The following is a 17,671-nucleotide window of genomic DNA, read 5'->3' as shown; positions in this document are numbered from 1 at the left end:
ATTGAAAATAAGGTTGGCCTACTTTTTTCCAAAAGTTTAACCCATCAACTCCCACCACAACGGGCCTTTTTGACCCACTGTTTGAAAAATGGCTTATAAATAGTTAAATTTCCAATAATATATTAAGTGCCAAATTTTTCTAAATAGAACAGAATGTAATGCAAAATAATAGTAATTTTTACCAAAAAGGGGCACTTCAACTCTGTGATGAACATCTTATCTATACGTGCTAATACNTTAACTCTGTGTAGAAAATATTGCGATGCGCGGGAGCAAAACCTTCCTGGGGTTTGACCACTACTTAGGAATACTAACGTAATTTTCACACAGCCACCTAGTTATTGTATACGTCTGTGGGACCCCAGAATAAAGTAACTTAAAAAATTAGCAAAAAAAAAGTGTTTGCTTTTTATTAAAATTCTGTTTGAAATATTTAAAAAAACACACGGGAAAATCAACTAGTCTTTAGTTGTGTTTTCGTATTCTCCAGCAAAGAATATCTAGTAACTTGCCAGTAACCAAATTTCGGAGAGTAAGCCAATATTTACTCCCAATGAGTGAAATACGCAAGAAAGTACGAAAACGCAAAACCAGCAAGAAGTTGCTAGTTTTATGAACAGCTGATTAATTTGTTAATTTCCGATGCATTTTTCTTCGAAAACTAATATTTTCCATCTTATTATATATTTAAATAGGTTTATTTTGTCAATTGCAACTCTAAAAGCACCACAAACAATTATTTTGTTAATGTGAATTACATTAAGCATCATGCCATCAGCTGTTTTTCTTACAAAATAGCAAATAGTTGCTAGTAAAAATTAATCCAGTAAAAATCCAGTAAAACTTGCAAGTTCAGCTGTCATTTTTGCTCTCTCAATTTCCCCACTTTTGCTAGTTTCTTGCAAGTTTTTGCGTACGAAAACGACATCCAGTAAAAAACCAGTAAAATTAGTACTGGATTTACTGGATAGTGCGTACGCGAACAGGGCTTTTATTTTATCTCCAATAATTGAGGAGTTAGATGCAATAAGGGCGCTTTTGTTAAAACTGCTTTCTGAGATATTGGCGTTAAAGTTTTTGATGTGTATAACTTTCTTGTTGATGTAGTATATAAAAAAGTAGTATTGAAAAAAATTTTCTACTGCGGAAAAAATCGTCAGATTACCATTACTAATTTAACTGTAATAAACGCTTTCGATCGCAAATTATGCAAAAAACACTTATTTTAAAAATGTAATTTTCATTTCGTAAAATAGTGTTTTTATACGAGTAGTATTTAGTTCCTTCGAACGATGTATTTCAATATGCATACAACATGAAAATTTTGTACAAAATTCCTTAGGCGGCGAACGCATGAGAAATGACAAAAAACGGCGGCTGTTCGTATAAACAAAAACTTTCAATTGGTGCGAAATTTCGGAAAAATCGATTAAAAATAAGTTAAACACATTTTATATTAACCGGGCTGGGCACGCCCATATTCCTAAATTTTACAATTGTAATATTCTTAAATTTTACAATTGTAATATTCTTAAATTTTACAAAAGCCCAATGTTTTGTTAAATTCTGCCCACAAAAATCTGATCAATTTAGTATTATTTTATAGTGAAATATAAAAATTTTTTAAATTTTCCGAAACCATCTACGTTTTATAAGCGGAGCGGAGCCACGCTTGCTCAACATTTTGTAGCCGTCTATTTTCTAACCTAAGCATTGTCCTAGTTTTGATTTTCCGAAATCTTTATAATAAATTTCATTGAAATATTTCAATTTTTGTCGAGTTATCGTGTGCAGTGGCAAACACCATGTCAGACAGACATGTCTTAATCGATTTAGTATATATTTATTTATTCACATACATATGTACATATACCACGGTTAAAAGTATTTGCTCAGAGAATTTTTGATGACATATGTAAAAAAAAAATTTATTTAATTTTATTTTCGCTGGTTTTTTTATAATAATATGGTTAATAATACAACAAAAACATAAATACTACAACATAAACAGAAAAATTCAATAAATGTCCATGTAAATTTTAAATTTTTTTGATCACTAAATTTTAATAAAAACTGCAAGTTTGAAGTTTCTAAAAAATCGCTTTTACTTTTGAGAATGGTTTTTGTTGAAGGCGTTTTGCATTTTTTTTATACAAAGTATTTTCGTTTTTTTTTTGTTATGGAGGAAATTGCGTGAACAAATTGCCAAAAATCAATGGTAACTCCTAGCTACTTCAAACTTGCACTTTATTGTACTAAAATGTATTGGCCTACAAAACTGCATTATCGAAAAAAAAAATGATTCTCCTATTCTTCTTATTTGGCGCTGTAACCGCTTAAGCGATTTTGGACGAGTTCAACGAGTCGTTTCTTTTCTGTGCCAACTGACGCCAATTGGAAATGCCAAGTGAAGCCAAGTCCTTCTCCACTCGCGCAAAGGCCCGTAAATCTTCCGCAAAGTCTTTCTCTCAAATACTCCAAGAGCCACTTCATCGGATGTTATTATTGTCCATGCTTCTGCGCCATATAACAGCACGGGTATGATGTGTGACTTATAGAGTAAGGTTGTCGTATGTCGAGAAAGGACTGCTGGTTCCCAAGTAAACGAAATTCTCTACCTTCTCGAAAAAAATCTGATTAAAAAGTTGAAAATTTGCATGGAAATTTATTGAATTTTCCTGAGTTTTGCACAAAGTTTAGAAATCAGATTTGTATGTCTTTTGTTGTAGTATGAACCATATTTTATATATAAAAAGATTTGCGGAAAGAAAATTTAAATAAAAATTATTGCATATATTGCGAATGGCGATCTGGGCAAATGCTTTTGACCGTGAGTGTATATGGGAAAAATACATGTATGTATGTACATATCTGCCCATTATTTATTTCGATTCGTTTAGGGTGTTACAAAACACCGTTATGCAAATAAATTTTAATAGTAATACCCCTGTACACATACGCTCTGGTATATAAAAAAAAAAAACAATCATTAGTACGATGATCAACATATTTTCCAGCACATACCCATGTGTCCAGTTGTCATCATATTAACTATTTCCGGCGTTATGATCATTCCAGGTTCGTGTTTTATTTGGCTCGGATCGATTTCCATTACTGTTGCACCGGATATGTCCTGATGTGATTGTGCTTGTTGTTGGCTATGTGTTGAGTGTGAATGAGAAGTTTGTTGTTGATGTACTTGATGTTGTTGATGTTGCTGTTGCTGTGCCTGTGTCTGTGTTAGTTGTTGTGCATGTAATTGATGTTGCTGTGATTGGTGATGCTGCTGCTGTTGTTGCTGTTGTTGTTGTTGTTGTTGTTTCGCCTCAATCACTTCACTCTTTATGTGTTGTACTAAATTCGAGTTACTCTCGTCGCCAGTTTGATGATGCATAGCATGCATCGGAGATTGATCAAGCCGTTGAATCATATGTTGGGCCAAGTGATTGTCGATGTCAAGTGCTTCGGTGGGGTCTGGAAGAATGTTCGACAATAAACAAAGGTTCATATACATATGTATGATGTATATGAATGATGATAGGCTCTAATTTACACCAAGTGGCATTCGAAATTTTGCTTATTCTTTTTTTCTTCAACAATGATTAAAGCAAATTTTTTACAAGTCACCAAACAATATAATTACATATATTAGATAAAGTACCAAAAACTCACTTGATAAATCTCGGGTATCAGTATTGGGGTTACAAGATAAATCAACATGTTCCGTTACTGTTACAGGTGTCGCTGAAGGTGCTGGTGGTTCTGGTGCAAAATCTAAAAAGCCCATTGGCACTCCGAGAATTCCGCCATTCTAATAAAAGCAATGGAAAAATAAAACCATTGAAATTAAGTATATACAAAGATATGTATTCATGAATACTTAAAATTAAAAACAAAATGTGACGAAATCTTGACATAGAGATAGCAAATGTATCAATGAAGTAACAATCACCGATACTTTGGAAATTGAATTCCAAACATAAATCGCTATTTCCCAAAAACCTGCCGAAAGTAATATGCGACAATGTTTTATAAAAAAAAAAATATGATTTATTTTTAAGTGTGCAAACTATAACTACAATTATTAACTTAAAAAATCTCTTTCAAAAACCAAAGACCATTTGCTTGTTCAAAATTTGATTTTAAGAACAATGTGTTTTAAATAAACGAAAAATGTATAATAAAATTGGAAGGGTTTTAGATATTGGCTTATGGTAGCACGAAATGTGTCACATTCTACTTAATTGTCAGGTTATTTATATGGCGACGAAAAAGTAACAATGGAATAACCTTGTTTTGTATCGTGCTTTGATCTTCGCTATGGATGAGAGAATTTGAGTATTTTGTGATCTTTGATATATATATTATGCGATGTATCGCCTAAGCGCACTAAGGACTATTTGTGGATTCCGAACAATATCTGCGTGTGTATCTGTGGGAAATACCACTTTAAACCGAAAAGAAGTTACAGAGCAGGAAAGACGTCGCCCTATGGAGATCTGGAAAAAGCGTTGGGATGAATCGGAAAAGGGTAGGTGGACTCATAAGCTTATTCCACGCACTAAAAACTGGCTGGAAAGAGCCCACGGAGATTCAAACTACTACTTAACACAGTTTCTTTCGGGACATGGCCCCTACCGAGAGGTTCTAAATAGATTTGGGTTTGAAGATTCCGCACACAAAATGTGCGCACATATTTCTAGAATTCTTCAAGATCTAAGACGATGTGAACAAGCTAGAACCGGTTAAATAACGTAGCGAGCCTATTAGCCGCCAACCAGCCCCGTGAGGTAATACCTTAAATTGTTCACGGACGGGCGTCATCCCAGAAAAAATAATAAAAATAAAAAATGCCCTTGAAACTCTATTTAAACTAAATTTGTTTCCTAGTGTCATTTATCATCATATCACACTTACCATTCCCATTCCTAAACTAGTCATATTTTTGTCTTTGACGTCTCGAGCTACTACAATTTGCGTAACAATCGCTGTGCCTGGTGTTGCAACAGTCGTTACGCTGCCAGCATTATTTGAACCCGACACGCCAGAGCCGCTGGATGCAGGTGACGCTGACGCTGCCTCTGTCTTACAGATTTTCGACAACGTCGGCTTTTCCGTATCTGACTCGTCACCGGTGATCACCGCCTGCTGCTGCCCAGCTACACTAGTGGTTACGGTTTGCACTCCGGACACAGGTATGTAATTGCCAGATGAAGTCTGTTGTAAGCTAACAATAGCAGCTTGATTTTGATTCTGAATTAGAATTGTTTGCGGATGTTGTTGCACTTGCTGTTGAGTATTGTGTAATTGTTGTTGTTGTTGTAGATCTGGGGATTTTGAGCGCTTGCGAACGCGAGATTTACGCCCAATTTGTGGTTGTTGGGATGATGTGGAGCCCGCAACAACTAATTGTCCGGCATTGGCATTTGCAGTTGCCGACGACCCAATTTGCTGTGAATTGGCAGCGGGCACGTTACCGATATTATGCGTAAGCACAGCAGTATTCGTTGCGATTTGCTGTTGTTGTTGATGTTGCTGCTGCTGCTGCTGCTGATGTTGTGTGTTGGGAGAAGCCTGACCTGGCGATACAGTAGTGTTGACGATGTTACCAACAACTGCTTGTTGAATGTTCTCCGATACTGTGATTGTAGCTGTAGCAGTGTCGTTCAAATCATCTGTGTTTTCAGCCGTTTCACAAAGTCCCTTTATTTTCAGCTGTTCGGCAGTACGTAACAAACCCTGAAACAATAATACAGAAAATTAAACAACTTGCAACTTTTATTTAAAATATTAAATAACGTATGAAAAAAGTAAAAAAGTACATACATATGTATATATTAGGTCACAAAAAAGTAAACGGTCGAATGTTCAGTATTGGACAAATATGATTTGTAACCAAATTCAAAACGATGTTTATTTATTTTTAAAAAATTTTCAGTTAAAATACATTCAGTACATTAGGGTGGTCCAAAAAAAAATTAAGTTGGAATTTTAATGCCGGCACCCCCTAGGATTGTTCTATATCGCAAAAAATATACCCCTATTTTTTATTTTGAAATCAAAAAATATTTAGGGGTGCTCAAAGCGCTCAAAGTTTTCCATGTATTTTATATGGAGAAAAAAACATTTTTCGTAGAAATGGTATAAAACTCTTAAAAATCAATATTTTTCAATCGGAAAACTGTGGTTCTCTTCAGGAGACTTCAGGAGTGTAGCTACTATGAAAATTATATAATTTATAAAAGCAAAATTGACTCTTTTGCGAGAAATTTTATGGTGTCATCTTGTAAAATTAGTACCGAACTATTTATATATTTACGTATGCAGGGGCATTTATTTATAACTGAATCAACGCGATTTGCACCACAGTTTATTAACCAATCATAACTGATCCCCATAAATCGCCTGGACCAGTGGGTATTTGCGGTCCAACAGCAATAAATTCGTATATACCAGGGTTGTTGCGAATATTCGCATTCGCATTCGCAACCGCGGAGCTTCCGCATTAATTTCAACATTTGCATTGGCAATAATCAATGCGGAGCTTTTGCGAATGCGAATGTTGGGCAAGTATACATGGCAAACAAAATGACAAATTGTAGCCAATATTTTTGCCTGTGTTCGTGGGAGTATTTGTGTAACAAAACTGGTCAAATGTCATATTTATCAACTTCGATAAAAATATCTTTAACCATATTATTTCTTAAGCTATCTAACCGAGCTGCTATCAATGGGCAGTCAAACAAGTTCCAACTTCTACTTGACCTTTGACGTACGTCAAAGAGAACAGAGTCTTTAACAATATTTTTTTTTTCTGTGCTTTAAATACCTGCATTGCTTTTATTATTTATTATGATTTTTTTGGACAAATCTTACAAAAAACTAATAGACACAAATGAAGAAACCAAATTTTCGTGATTTGCTTTTGATGTTACATATATTCGTTTCAATAATTTCAAATGGGGCTCTTTGGGGAATTTAATATTAGCAAAAATTTTAAAAACAATAATTTTGTTTACTTGTCGGGCAATATTTTTTTCATAGGGATATACAATGGATCCTTGGCTAAAAACTTCTGTGGTAAAACTGTCCCTTCTCTGCTATTTAAGGTCAAAGAGTAAGCTCCTTCAATAGGGATTTCCAGCAGAAATGTTAAACGTCTGGCTATAAAAAGAATCGATGCTCAAGTAAAACTATAGGTCAGATCTTTAATAAGATAAGAATTACGTAACTATTTGAGATTCAAATGCTTATAAAAAACAGTGTGCTTTTTTTTAAATAACAATATTCTGATCCGATTCGGCTGGCAGCCAAAACTTTGTAAACAGAATTTCGTTCAAAATTTTCATTCCTGGAAAATAATAATTTATTTTTCATATCCACCTATTTAGCTCGCTATAAGCACAAATTTTTCAAACCAGAAAAAAGTATTAAAAATTAATTACAGAAATTAAATCGAAAAACGTTGATGAAGTTACAGATTCCTCAAATTCGAAACAGCCAAAGTAATGAGAATGAAGAATTCTTGTTAAAAGCTTTAGAAAAACCTGACACATCTGGTTTGGCCTCGCCATTATGGTCGATTCTAATTGTTTCTTAAAAATACTTGACATCCGCATTCGCATTCGCATCCGCGGATGTTAGCTGTTAGATATTCGTATCCGCATTCGCATCCGCGGATGTCTAAAGTTCCACATTCGCAACATCCCTAGTATATACCCTAGAATCTAAAAAATGATATTGGTGTTAAAAATTTTCTTTATCAGCGACCAATGCTGAAGGGGCAGGAGGCTGTTTATTATATTGAACTGAATAATTGAGAGATTGAAATTAAAGAATACGCAGATTTATCAGTTTCCTGGTCAAAAACTGTGGTTGAGAGTTAAATTCACCTAAGACTGAATTAGTTTTCCTTACTAGGCGGTAAAAAGTGCAGCAGCTCGAAAAGCTCAAAAGTTCTCTGTTATAAACATTTGGAGGGATTTCTCTGCTGGGTGCTTTATAATTAAGCTCATCCTCTCAATATACAATTGTGCACAAACAATTTCTTACAGCAAAGGTAAGAATCATATAAAAAACTGATCGTTTCATTGCCGGCATAATGCGACTTGCCCACATATGTTTTTAAATCATACATGCACACATAGGGTCATATACACTTGTGTAATATATAAACGGTGACCATTCGTACCGATTTTGCGGGACAGTACCGATTTTGAGAAAATTGTCCCGCTGAATTTTTTTCAAAGTCGGGACGTATAAGTGTGACGATTTTTCATATTCCGATTTTCAGTGTTGTCTGTTGTCCCCTTTTCTCTGGCCCACAAACCACTTTTCGTATCACAAAGGACATAGAATATAAGGGAGCCAAAAACATAGGCACCATCCTTAGTTTCTACGATATTTTTGTATGTTTTATTCTGTCAAACTGGTACTCTCGCTATATTGCATTCTTGTCATTTTTGTCTAAATTTTTCTCAGGTTTTTACAATTGTTTCTTAAGTTTTTTCGGGGAAACTTTCCATTAAATGAATATTTAACATTTTTCAAGCGAATAAACGCAAATGAAAATTGTGATTTTTGGCAATTTTTCTAAGGGGTCCCTAGGGAACCATAGGGGACCCAGGAGGTCGGGGGTTGCATTTTTGTCAATGGCGGTTCATTCCCTCTCCAAAAAGGTGGGTTAGAGGTGCCACGCCCACTTACCTTTCGCCCACCGCCCCTGTGACGAACGGCCATAAAGGAAAGCCAACCCGTTTTTTTCTTTAATTAAACGATTCTAAAGGCGGGTTCACCGTTCGTGTCCGGACAACTTTTTATTTGTTCTCAAAACATTTCTGCCGGAGAGGGTGTTCGTTTCACCATTCAGTTCGGTACATTTTATTTTGTTTTCAAGCAAACAGCTGATGATATTGATGCCTACATACGCTTTTGAGGGCAAATAATATATGCAATTCGCTGCAAACGCATATAAAGGATAACGCGGCAACCTGAATCACCAATTCGTTCAGACAGAAAATCAAAATCAATTTGATTCGAACACAAAAAGTGTTCAGCACATTTTTATCGCGCTCTCAGTGAGACAGAGTGGGAAAGGAACGCGTAAAATTACTAACAAAAAGACTCAAGACACGAACGGTGAATGCGCCTTATGGTCTGATTATGCATACTTCGCATAACTTCGCACAACTTCGCATAAACTTCAAACTGTAATTTCGTATGTACTTTGTATGTATTTCATTACCCTGAAATTAGCAGAACTTTTAAAAACTTAGTGATCTGTTGAGTTTAGATTTTACTTCACATTTTCTTAAGTTGCACTTTTAGTGCTCTGGTACAAATGGTTGTGCGAAGTTATGCGAAGTATGCATAATCAGACCCTTAATTTAAATTTGGTGAAATTTTAGAAAATAATACTAATTCCCTCAAAAAAATCATGGATATGAAAAATATAAGCTGTAGATACGGTGCCGAAAATATAAAAAGGAAGAGGCATTTTAGCATTCTTTGGCTATTCTCCGGCCTTACCGTTAATTTTTGGTAAATTTCTTTTGTAGAAGGTTTTCTCGTTTTCTCCATACAAAAACAAATTTTGAACATATTTTTTATGGAAGAAAATGCGCGAACAAAAAATTGCTAAAAACAACAGTCAGTCCAAGCTATTTCAAACTTGCACTTTGTTATACTTAAATTTAGTGGGCTACAAAACTGCACACTCAAAACCATTCTAGAAAATTTGTTTAAAACGTTTAAAATTTTGATCAACATTTCGTCGCCTAAGAAAACGGATGTCGAATGTGCAAAATTACGATTTTGGAATTTTGATGCAAATTTACTAAGTTGGGCATGCTCTTTCGATTTCTGGAATCCATTTTTTTTAAATCTCCCTTAGTTTTTGAGATGTTTCGTGTGCATTTTGTCCTATGTTACATAATATTAATGATTGGTATGCCTTTTGTACGTACTTTTTTTTAATCATAAGGAATTTTTCGTATGCATCGCAAAACTTTGAGCTTACGACGACTCTGCTATAACGACACAATTGAAATTGGAAATTAAACTAAGAAACAGAATTTTTTGTTTTTTAATTTTAGCTTGCACTGAGTCTCCAATGAAATGAAAGAAATGAAAATCTACTAAAGACTGAATTTAAGTATTGGTTTTTGTTTTTATAAAAAAGAAAACGTATATTCGTAGCATATTTACAGCATAAAAAATTTATAGAATTTTTTATTAAACAAATGAATATGTACATATGTTTTTGTTGTTTTTTTCTACTAAGTAATTAATATTCAATAAATATATCTGGTTTTTTCATCAAATTATACCATCGTCGTTGAAATAGATACTTTAGTATTTGCGTATGTTCTATGGACAAAACAAAGTGGTGAGTAAAGTCAATTTTCTCATTAAGGTTTAGAGATATTAAATTTAAAAATTTGGAAAATAAAAACTAACAACACCAACTACGCCTTCAAACACTACAAAAATCGACCGTATAATTTGGGATTAATTCTACCTTAAACTTCAAAGTAAATTTTCTCAAAATCGTGTTTTGTAACATTCGACATCCGTTTTCTGAGGCGACGATTTGCTAGAATTCTTCGAATTTTTATAAATCTTCTACGAATTTTGCAATTTTGATGTACATGTTTTTTAGAAAGTAAGCTTAATTTTCATAAAAAATAAAGAAAAGTAGCCAAAACTTGCTAAAATGTCTTTCCCTATTTACATTTTATATATATATATCCCTATTTACATTTTATATATATATATCCCTATTTACATTTTCTTTGATATATATATTTTTTTAATAAAACTGTATTAAAAGATGCTATGTCCTTTTATCCTAAAACAAAGTTGTATGTTCGTATTCGATGCTATAGAAATGTCCCGATTTTGGGCCTTAGAAATCTGGTCACCGTAACTATGTATATACATATGTATGTGTACCTGTAAAAATGCAAACATATGCACATATACATATACATATGCCCACTAATGCAAGCCACATCGCTAGGAAGTCTTTACGCTCATCAAATAAATACATAATTCGAGAGTTGAATGTACATTTTCAAATTCATTGAAAAGATTGAGAAAAATTTATGAACACTCGTAATACGATTGGTGCCTGCCTGCCTGTGTGAGAAAACGGCATAAAAAATGCTCAGCACAAAGCCAGGTGGTGGAGCAGTGTTGGAGATTTGTTGCACGTTTTAAAACCTGTTCGCATTGCGAAATTTGTTAAAATTCTCATCAGCTCGCACACATCATCAACTTCAAGCGATAGCGATGATATCCATCGAAGACTCACCGCTGCCGCTGCCGCTGCTGCCTTTCCAATCCACGCGTTTTACACAGCTAAAGTGACGATTTTTTCATAGCGGCGTTCTTCTCAGTCGTTTATTGACCTCAAATCGAGTCATGGTTATGGCCACAGTCGTCAAAGACAGTGTGTACGTAATAGCTAAGCTAATTTGCCATACAACACTCCAACCAAATACGTTTTATACTTAGAAATACAGCAATAATGTAGCCTACATACATACATACATACATATACACATACTTATGTATATACATAATAAGTACACATCTAAATTGACACATGTACATGCATGTTTTTGTATGCATATCTTTCGTTTATACATATGTATGTATGTATTTATTAATAATTTATAATTATGGAGAGTTGGAAGCAAGCACTGCTTAAAATTGTATATATATAGCGATTCGCCCGATAAAGAGAGCTCGACGTGAAAGTTGGGATGACTGACATCCCAAATGGGCAAAAACAATACAAAGTATCGATGAAGTATCAATATCGGTCTGATATATACATTTAAACATTTTATTGTTTACTAGTAGCAAATAGAGGATGTGTTTCGCGGTGCCTCTTCGGCAATCCTCTCGTTAGCAAGAAAAAAAAGTATGACATACATACATATGTACATGCATACTTAAGGAAGAGCGTGCAATAGTTTTTTTTTGAGTACTGATGATCTTAATCCAACCAATCTAGATTAAATTACGAAAATCCACATACCGTAATTCAGTCGTTTTTCCAATCACTTCTTTTCGAAAAATCGGTAGATTAAAAAAAAAAGATTGATTTAAATTCTGATATTGTTTTTATTAGGCTGGCAGTCAGCGCAATCAGCGCTTCAACTTTTGCTCGAAAGGTTTCAGACAGTGAGCGCGAAGATAGAAGCGAGTGAAAGCTTGCGTGGAGCCATAAGCATCAAATAAAAATTTATTTGTACCAAGCTCTCGTTTTTGTTTTTGATTTTCAACCAACTTCAAAAAGGAGGAGGAGGAGGTTATCAATTCGGCGGAATATTTTTATTATTGCAACGCTTCTATCAGCTTGCAATGTTGTTTGTCCATACAACTTTGCTATAATCAATGTTCCTATAAAAAAAAGTCTAGACATCAACCTCGTCGATAGATATCATATCGAAGAACACATACAATTAAACACTAGAGATAGATGTCTCCTCGCCGGAAGTAGTTAAATATTGCGCATAAAAATATGCACTACAGCGGAAATGGACGACACACCATTTCTTTAAATGAAATTAATTGGGGCTCGTCGTATGCACCTGTGTATGTTCAAAGAGATTAAAAATAAAATCTGATAACCTACAATACTTATGTAAGTATGTATCACAATTTCTTTGGTTTCAGTAGGGGTAAAAATTTGCTAAGATGTAACAACGCACAGCCCAGCAAAAGGACTAGACAGAGACGAACACATGGTGTTCTACAGATCATATTTTTCATATCCATGATTTGTTTCAGGGTATTAGTATTATTTTCTAAAATTTCACAAAATTCAAGTGAGAATCATTTAATTAAAACAAGTAATTTTTAAGCAAAAAACAAAACCGAATTCAATTCTCATATAAAAATTTAAGAGTATCGTTAATCTCTTCATGATCGAATGATCGAACCAATGATTTGAACCAAATTAGAATGGGACCACCTGCGAGGTAACACCTTTCCTTTAAAAAAAGAATTATAGAAATCGGTTAACTTGGTCCAAAGTTATGCGGTGACATACATAAAAAAAGTACCAGTGTGACAGAGTCAAACATAACCAAAGATCGTAAAAAATAAGGATGCTTGCTGGCTATGTTTATATTGCTATGTCTTTTGTGATAACGAAAGTGCTGCCACGTTTGTACGAAAAGTTTTAAAAAAAAACTTTTAAAAAATATTCAGCGGGACAAATTTCTCAAAATCGGTACTGTCCCGCAAAAATCGGTACGAATGGTAACCGTATTTATAATAGAATTACATTCATGATAAAAACATAGCAAGGTATAACCGTTCTCTCAATTTGGCGGCCATGATTTTTTTTTGAAGTTTGCCAACATTTTAAAATCATATAAATGTGAAAATAATAAAATGAAATTGTTCGAAATTGTTGTTGCTTGAGATTGAAAATGAAAATGTGTGTGTGAGTTTGTGAGTAAATTTAAAAATTAAATTGTTTGGAAACGTCAAGAATTTTAAAAGTGACTCTCAGCGGTTCTACCTTACTATATTTTTATCATGGTTATATTTATAAAAAAAAAAATCACAACACTATACTATAAAATTCACTTGGGACGACTCTATCAAGGTAGCAAGAATAAAGGTTGGAGTACCCAAATTCAGTTTCCGGCGCTATTTTAATGCTGGAAAGCCACCACACTGTACAAAAGGTTTGGACCATTTTTCATCCAATGTTTGATCAATTCATACAGTTGGTACACAAAAAGACACAAATGTAGAAAAACACATATACACTTGTGTCTCTTTTTACGCGGATTTTTTTTATGCGGGTTTTTCAAACCATTATTTCGCGATTTTGCTTTTTTGAAAGTTTTTATTACTTTTTTCAGTGTGTACAAGACAACGCTTCTGATGAATAATTTGTCTTTGTATTCTTACATAATAATCATAATAATAAATTGGCGCTAATACTATGTCTCCATTGTGAGATTTAATGAAGATTTAGCCCTCTGACGAGATTTGACGTTAAATCTTTTNATCTTCCGATGTATCATTCCATGAAAATAAGATTCTCAGCAGGCCTGATAGATTCGGTTTCGGATAGATAGTACCTGCCATTTGGGACTTTATTGAATTCTCCAGAATGCAATGTAACCAAAAGGACAACACTGTAGTGAAATGCTCCCCTTTAACACAAGCAAGCTTGATATGTGACATAGTAAATGAGTCCAAACGAAAGGAAAAAGAAAATGGAACATAGAAACGTTTACAGTTATGCGGCAACGTTGCTTTAATTTGATTAACTGCAGCAGAAGGAGTGGAACTGGTACCGCGCTGCATGAGCTGCGAAACGAAAACCAATCCATGGCCAGATGACTGACTAGCCAACTACCACACTTACTGCCAATCAGCAGGCCTGCCGCACAGGTACAGGTTTGTGGAACAGGTTACGCGCGATATTTATATTGTATGCTGTAACCGAGTACGACGTGGTAGTTGTGACCATGATCCTGTCTCTATGTACATATGTGGTATGTATCTTACGCTTGCGTGCAGGCGCGTAACAAGTTTACATGCACATGTACATACATGTCACATCCCTGCAAAAAATTGTGCGACTAATCTCTAAAGAGAGTATTCCGAGATTACTCTCAACCGGGTACAATTGGGCATTAATTAGTCCCAACTAGTCTCATACGGGTACTAATGGAGGTCAATTAGTCTGGACTCATCCCTTATGGGTTTAATTGGAGATCAATTAGTCCCCAACTCATCTCTAACGGGTACTATTAACGATTCAATGATATGTACGCACTTAGTCAATGAAATTTCATGTTCGGCGTTGGCACACAGAGAGAGTATTCGCCTAACAAAACTGAGCACCCCGGTTCGAATCTCAGCTGGTTCAAATTTTTATTTTTTAAAAGTGACTAGTCGCTTTTTATACCCGTTTGGGTATAAAGATGAACAATTAGTCTCTTCATAGGACATGCTCGAACAAAAGCGATCAGTTCATTCCATATAAAGAGATCAAAAGTGGTATTAGTCGCATGCTCCTTTGCGATTACTCCCGGAGTCATCCCGGATTAGTCCCATTTTTTGCAGGGATACTACGTATGTTATGCGTATAGTATGTGTCTGTATGTATGTAGATTGGACAATAGCCATTCATGAGCTATCTACAATGTGGATCTATAAATAGAATAGCCTCATAATGGTCATGTGAGAATAAATATGTATTAATTGTGATATAAATTTTTCGCTGCGGCGAAATATGTATGTATGTATCAACCTACTAATCCCCATTTAGGTTACCACAAGGATATATTTTCGTTTCCTACCCAAAGGGGTCAATTCGCGGAGCAAACATACTGGTTAGTATAGATATTTTCGAGGAGGGTGGTATGCACTGGACCGAGAAAGGCTTTGTGTGGCCTTCGGGAAAAATATTCCGATTCAATAACTTTACGGAACAAAATTAAAAAAGTCGTTTAACCTGGAACTTCACATAGCGCATGTTGTGGGTCTAATCGAGTAATAAAAAACTGTATACTAGAAATGCCAAATACACACTTAAAATCTGGACTTAGGGTAAAAACAACATTTTTCGGGTTCTCATAATATTTTTGATCATAATTGCACCGTTTCGGAATCGATATTTAAGTAATATATGGCACTGAAAAAGGGATTTCTGGATATTTGCAAAGGTATGTAACTTACCATATTTTAGTTATGTATGTTATTACCTTAAGTGTAGGAGAAATAATACAATTTCAATTTTAATGATTTGCAATTTGCTGTGACCTAGTAAGATTTAAATCAGGGACGTGAACCGGTTTTGAACCGAACCAGTTTTGAACCGGAAAACCCCTTTTTTCTATTAATTAACTGAAGCATTAACCCAACCGAAATTTTCCACAAATGTTTGATCGGAACCGAAAACCGAACCACTTTCCATAAAGGTTTAAAGGTTCGTTTCAACCAATTTGCAATAGATAAATGTTCCCAGTATTTTTACTTTTTGTTAAACATGGTAATACCAACCATGTTTTTGTTTACCATGTGAGAATATCAAATGTAAAGGCAGGCAACCCATCTCATTTGAAAGACCCCTTAACTTTTTAAACTTGCGCGTTATTTTTTTTTTGTTTTTCGAACCGTTGAACCGAACCGAAACCCCGGTTCAAAGACCAAAAAAACCGCTTTGACGGAGCAACCCAAAAGTGCAAAAACGGTTTAAGAATCGAGTATTTTCTTTAAATATACATATGTTGGTGACATTTCAATGCTTAGTGTAGTCATTCTAATTAGCTAGTAGAACTTTATTCAAATTAATATCTTAATCCCAAGTAACGTCGATTGAATGCTACCTACTTTGGAGTACTTAGTATCGATACTTTTGAGAATCGAGTTCTAGGTACTTTGGTATCGATACTGCCCAGCACTACTTAAAATAAAACTAGAACTCTCTACTACTATCCCTGAAAATAGCCAAAACTGATTTTGGTATTTTTTTTTTCAATAGCACAATGTTCCACGAAAAAAATTAAATTAGTATAGCAGCCGAGACGTTTTTCTCAAAATCTGAACGAAAAATATTACGGGTTGGCAAATCAGCACAAAAAAGCCAACCAAAAACAGCTTTAACATTTGCCGCATCAAAATTTAGTATTGCCCTGTGTAATAAATATATTGCCGCTTACACAATATGTTAATGTTTGGTCTAGCTTTTCTGCCGATTTGTGGCGTGCGCCCTGATGATGAGGGACCTACAGTTCTACGCTGACTCCGAACGGCGATTGTATTTTTATGAGAAGCTATTTTTCATGGCAGAAATACATACGGATTTCCATTGCATATCGAGGGGCGACTGCTATTAGAAAAAACTTTTTCTTTTCTTTTGTTTTCGATGTTGGTCGGAAGGTGGGCTAGGACCCGGGCCCTGCGGAATGGTAGTGCTTACACCACAGCGGCCGCCAGTATATTATTGGTTTATTCGAAAGAGCGAACATTCCCATTATTTATGGAACACAATTCCATTCATGTGTCTGCCTCGATATTCGCCTTAAGGGCCTGAATCGTTAATGGATTGTTTGCATAATATCAATCCTTCACGGCACCCCACAAACAAAAAAGGCAAATCGCAGTGCCGAGAGGCCTGTAAACACGACTACCGAATTTGGCGCGCAAATAATCGTCCAAGTCCATGCCTTCAATTTGATTTCATTTATTTCGTTATAAACACAGTAGCGCATTAAGATTTAATCTTTTATTGCGCAATAAAAGGAACAGATGAGTACGTGTAAATGTTTGAATAAAAGTAAAGAGCAACAATAATATATGTATGTATGTATAAACAAATATAGAAATATGTGACTTCACCAGTGAAGTATTAAATACAACTTTTCCCCCTTTCCGAAAATTACCGTTCCATGGTAAGCAGGGGTGTTGTGTTTTTAGCCTTATTTCAAACAACATCTTCGATAGTATGTTCAGCTAGACTCACGCCATTTTTCAAAATTCCATAATAATGTTACTTCCTTTCAAGGGATTGTTGCGAGTATAAAATTTAAGTAAATTAGCATCCTTGAATTTCAAAATATCGAAGTTTCAACATTTCAGAAATATACCATTACATGAAAAGAGGGCGTAATTTTACACCGATTTCAAG

At 34.8% G+C, this 17,671-nt stretch overlaps 1 protein-coding gene across 3 annotated transcripts in view; it reads right to left on the bottom strand.

Annotated features, from left to right (window-relative positions):
* Window positions 1–17,671, bottom strand: part of psq (BTB-domain-containing protein pipsqueak) — an 85,510-nt gene that overhangs the window by 8,227 nt on the left and 59,612 nt on the right. For all 3 annotated transcript variants that reach the window (XM_017620107.1, XM_017620090.1, XM_017620099.1), the window contains 3 exons: window positions 4,918–5,739; window positions 3,673–3,811; window positions 3,025–3,474 (listed from right to left, as the gene is read on the bottom strand). In XM_017620107.1, coding sequence (XP_017475596.1) covers window positions 3,025–3,474; window positions 3,673–3,811; window positions 4,918–5,739 — 1,411 coding nt within the window. The remainder of the gene's footprint in view (window positions 1–3,024; window positions 3,475–3,672; window positions 3,812–4,917; window positions 5,740–17,671) is intronic.

The sequence above is a fragment of the Rhagoletis zephyria genome, unplaced genomic scaffold, assembly GCF_001687245.7.
Source record: "Rhagoletis zephyria isolate East Lansing unplaced genomic scaffold, Rhagoletis_zephyria_1.1 Rzeph_scaffold_00038, whole genome shotgun sequence".
Lineage (NCBI taxonomy): Eukaryota > Metazoa > Arthropoda > Insecta > Diptera > Tephritidae > Rhagoletis > Rhagoletis zephyria.
The sequence above is the reverse complement of the archived record's forward strand: the minus strand, read 5'-3'. Positions and strand labels throughout refer to the sequence as shown.